Below are 4,621 nucleotides of genomic sequence, written 5' to 3'. Positions count from 1 at the left end.
TTTTACTTACCTGCTTTCAGTGGTTAGTTTTAGGGCATGTTTCAATAAGCATCCTTATGCTTGCATGCGTGCATTCATTCATTTGTCTTGCATGCACCGGGCTCGGCGCACCGTACAAACTGCATTGTATTTCAATACCAATTTGAATGCATGTATCAATTGTTGCATGTCATAAGCCATTTTAGAATAGCTGAGCCTATCTTAGTTGCATTTTGCATGTATTGCATTAGGCATTGATTGACATAGCTAGGATCATGCATTGATTACTAACTAGCTTCTTTTTTGGCTTGGAGTACTAGGTAAGCTTTTACGCTTTAGCATATTGCATGAGATGTGTATGTAGCCATGTTAGCATGCTTGCCATGAGGCTAACTGGTTAAGTGATTAACTGCATGAATGCATGTGGGTGAAGGTTGGATTGCTTGAATTGGAACAATTCATCAAATGCGAGTTTTAAGCCTACTTGAGAGTGGCAAAATCTTGTTTTCTAAGCCCACTTGAGGGTGGCAAAATCTATGTAAGAACCCGACCCTCGCACATGATTTCTGATATATTCTCAGTCCTTGATTGGTACTTTTAAATGCTTACTGTAAACTTCCATGAAAAATTACGGTTAAGTAAGTAAAATCCATATTTATGAATGCCTATCTGTTGCACAAGAAAACTATCTATTACCATTAACACGTTTGAATTAGAAATTGGAAGCCTTAACGGCTTAATTATCGGCAATTGATTATATATCTGTGATTAGCATAATTTTTACGTAATATTAAGCATGTTTACGAAATTTCAATTTCGGAATGATTAAACGATGAAATTTTGTCTTATATGCCATTATATATATATATATATCAAAGTCCAAGTTCTCTTAAGCTTGATCAAAAACAATTTGACATATCTCTTGGAGAGGAAAAAACAAAAGAAGAGGAAAAAAAAAAAAAGGAGAACAAGGGCAAGGTTCCACAAGGAAGGGAATTGAGATTAAATTAGGAGATCCTTACCATTTTTAAAGCTTAAGGTATGTTAAATTTAGTGTATATGGGAATTCTTGTGAAGAAGGATTTGTTTATGATTCATGTTTGATGATTTAGGGTTGTAATGGAGAATTGTTCATAATTTATGTTTGGTTGAAGAGGATACTCATCAATTGGTTGCTTTGACATGAAATTTATACCTCAATCTTTGATTCTCATGTTAAACCCATGAAACTATATTTAAGTAATGTATGATGTTTTGATAAACATGAGGAACTTGAATTAAAGATAGAATTTAGAAGGTTTGTAACTTGAATAAGCTTCTATTCATGTGTATTTTATGATGCTCAAGTTCTAGTATATGCTATGGTGCACTTTATACTTCAATCCTTGGTTTTTATGCCATATTATAATGTGTTATGCTTTATGAACAAAAGGAAGTTAACTTAAGGATGAAATTTGGAAGAATAGTGACTTGATCAAGCTTTTAATCATGTTACCTTGCGATATTTCAATGATAAATTATGTTATAGTGAAGTTGGGTTCAAGTATTGCCTTAATTTCATCTTGGGTTGCATGAGAAATGAAGTGATGATGCTTAAAATTGAGTTGAAACCGAGCTGCCCCAAAACAAGGCCATGGCCACTCGAGCGGAGGCCTTGGGCGCTCGAGCAGAGAAAGAAGAAAAACCTGGAAATGCCTACTGTCTACGGCCGCTTGAGCGGAGGGAGATGACCGCACGTGCAGTGTTTTGGCGCTCGAGCGGAGGGTCCGGCCGCACGTGCGGCCTGGGCTGGAAAAGTGGTTCGCTTAGTTTTGCGTGCTTGACTCACTGGTATTTTTTTTTAAGAATATTTTCTGATGATTTTAACAGGGTTGTAAATACATGCAAAGTGTAATGATTCAGGAAATGATTTAAGAAAGAAAAGAGAACCAGTGTGCAAGTTTTGCGTGTGTGCAGGACACACTCCGGGAGGAAGTAACACGTCATCGCAACACTGTGAGTAGTAGTACGCTTTACTACAGATAATGATTGCCTTAGCATTTTGTTGATGATAATCATGCACTTGTACTTAATGTAAATGTATGATGATAAGAAGGTGAACGTTTTGCCTACTCACATGTTTCAAGGGCCTCGTGCCATAAGTTTCAAGTAGGTTTCAAGGGCCTCGTGCCACATGTTTCAAGGGCCTCGTGCCATATGTTTCAAGGGCCTCGTGCCACATGTATCAACGGCCTCGTGCCATCACATTTCAAGGGCTTATAGCCATATGTTTATGTTGCAGGATTGGGCCTAAGGCCGTTATGTACTTAGCACAGAATTAGACTAACCATGTGAGCTCTACATCTTTATATGTATAGATGTGTTTTATGTTTCAATTTAAACATCGTTTATTTTGTATTACTATTCACTGAGCCCGGCTCACTCTCTATTATGTCTGTTTCTGTAGGTCATCAATCAGGAGGTTAGTCCTAGCCTTGACGCCGCTTTCTTTTGTCAACCTTTACGTGTCCAGGCACTATACAAGGCCATCCATTTTGTTAAGTTGTTAAGATGTTGGCATGCTATTTAAGTGTCCACCTAAGGTTGATGTACATAACTTTTATGTTTTTTTTTGTCTACGCCCTATCATGGGGCTGGGACTGTAAAGGTATGTGTATGTAATCGTTATCCAGGGATATAGTTTTAAACTTTATCTGACTTTGATGATGTATGTGATGTTGGGATCCTGGCATATTAGAAATAGCTCAATGGAGTATGTTTGTATCGATGTTATGTTAGTATTTTAAGCTTCCGATAAGGCCCCGTAGATTATGTATACCAGGTTACATGTCCGTTTTTGAATAGGTCATGCCCAAACTTTTAGGGACAGGTTTGGGGTGTGACAAGTGGTATCAGAGCACGAGTTGCTATCTCACACACGGATCCACTGAGCTGTAGGGTGTCTAGAAAAGATTTAGGCATCATGCATGACATCCTAAAAGTATAAGACAAGTTTGATGGCAACATTAAGTGTACTCCAATGATGTTAACAATTTTGAACTATGTCTATTGTTTATAATTGATTGTTGTGTAGATCATGGTGAGAACAAGGGCAAAGGAGCAGGAAGATGCTACTGCCGCACGGTTGGACAGGATGGAGAGAATGATTATGGAGATGGCGGAGACCTTACGGCAACAACAGCAACAGCCATAACAGCAACAACAGCCACAAGAACAACCGCCACCGCCACCGGTACCTCCACCGGTAGTACCAGAGTTCCATGCTGAAGACCGAACTATCACTCTCACTAAGGAGTTTAAAAAGATGAAACCACCATCTTTCAAAGGAGGGATAGAACCGATGAAAGCTGAGGCCTGGGTATTGGGCATAGAGAAGTTATTCCAAGTCTTTCCCTACACCGAAGCTCAAAAGGTGCAACTAGCTGCCTTCACTCTTGAGGACGAGGCATGGAGGTGGTGGATGCTTGCGAGAACAATCTATCCAGGGTTAACTTGGGACAGATTTCTGGAGCTGTTTTATGATAAATACTTCCCTCAAAGCATGCTGGATAAAAAGGTGACTGAATTTGAAACTCTCAGACAAGGGAACAAGACTATTGCTGAATATGATGCCCAATTTGCAGAGCTAGCCCGGTTTGCACCGCACATGGTGGACACGGACTATAAGAAGGCACAAAAATTTGCAGGGGGCTTACGGGGTGCTATCCTGGACTGAGTTAATATGTTAAAGTTGCCTACTTATGTAGATGTGCTGGAGAGGGCTGTTATAGCTGAGGGAAACCTTGCTGCTCAGAACCGGATTTCCGAGTGGAAAGGAAAGAGGCAAAATAATCAATGGTCAAAGGGAGCGACTACTCCACCAAACAAGAAACAAAACTCAGGGACTTCAAATACTTCTGCCCCTAGTCAGGGTGCGATTCCTGTTTGTTCGGAATGTGGAAGGAGGCATCGTGGGACGTGCCATTGGAAGTCTGGAGCCTGTTATCAGTGTGGCAAAATGGGTCATTTGATAAGGGATTGCCCTCATAGGAATCAACGGAATGGCAATAGGGCTGCTACTAGTTCTGCGACATCTACACCAACTACTAACACCAAGACACCGGTCAAACCTAATAACAATAAAGACACTGCGAGGCAAGGGAGGGTGTTTGCATTGGTTCCGGGAGATGTGCAAAATGCAGCAACAGTGGTGTCAGGTACATTTATGGTTCATGGTCATTCAGCTTCCGTCTTATTTGATTCTGGTTCTACCCATTCTTTTGTGTCAAAACTATTTGTTCCTAATTTAGATAAACCAGAAGAAGTATTATCTTATATATTATGTGTGTCCTCACCCTTGGGGGATTCTATGATCTCTGCCTCTGTATATGTTACTTATGAACTCCACCTTGGGGATATTCGGGTATATGCCAATCTGTTACCTCTCGACATGATGTATTTTGATATTGTACTGGAAATGGACTGGCTGAGTGAACATGGTGCAACTATAAATTGTTTGACGAAGCAAGTTAATTTCTACCCTTCGGGTCAAGCATAATCTGCATTTCAAGGACAGGAGGTGACTTCCCCACCGTATTTGATTTCTGCAGCAAGGGCTTGTAGGTTAATTCAGAAAGGGTGCCAAGGGTTTTTGTGTAGTGTT

The 4,621-nt window shown here is 40.2% G+C and overlaps 1 protein-coding gene across 1 annotated transcript; it reads left to right on the top strand.

Moving 5' to 3' along the window:
* The first annotated feature begins 3,283 nt into the window (after positions 1-3,283).
* LOC145802447 (uncharacterized) lies at positions 3,284-3,694 on the top strand. Its single transcript, XM_082895163.1, has one exon. It carries the CDS (start codon positions 3,284-3,286, stop codon positions 3,692-3,694), a length of 411 nt encoding a protein of 136 aa, XP_082751289.1.
* The last annotated feature ends 927 nt before the right edge of the window (positions 3,695-4,621 follow it).

Source organism: Camellia sinensis, chromosome 11 (genome assembly GCF_055761805.1).
Source record: "Camellia sinensis isolate YWXY chromosome 11, ASM5576180v1, whole genome shotgun sequence".
Classification (NCBI taxonomy): Eukaryota; Viridiplantae; Streptophyta; class Magnoliopsida; order Ericales; family Theaceae; genus Camellia; species Camellia sinensis.
This window is presented reverse-complemented; position numbering and strand designations above follow the sequence as displayed.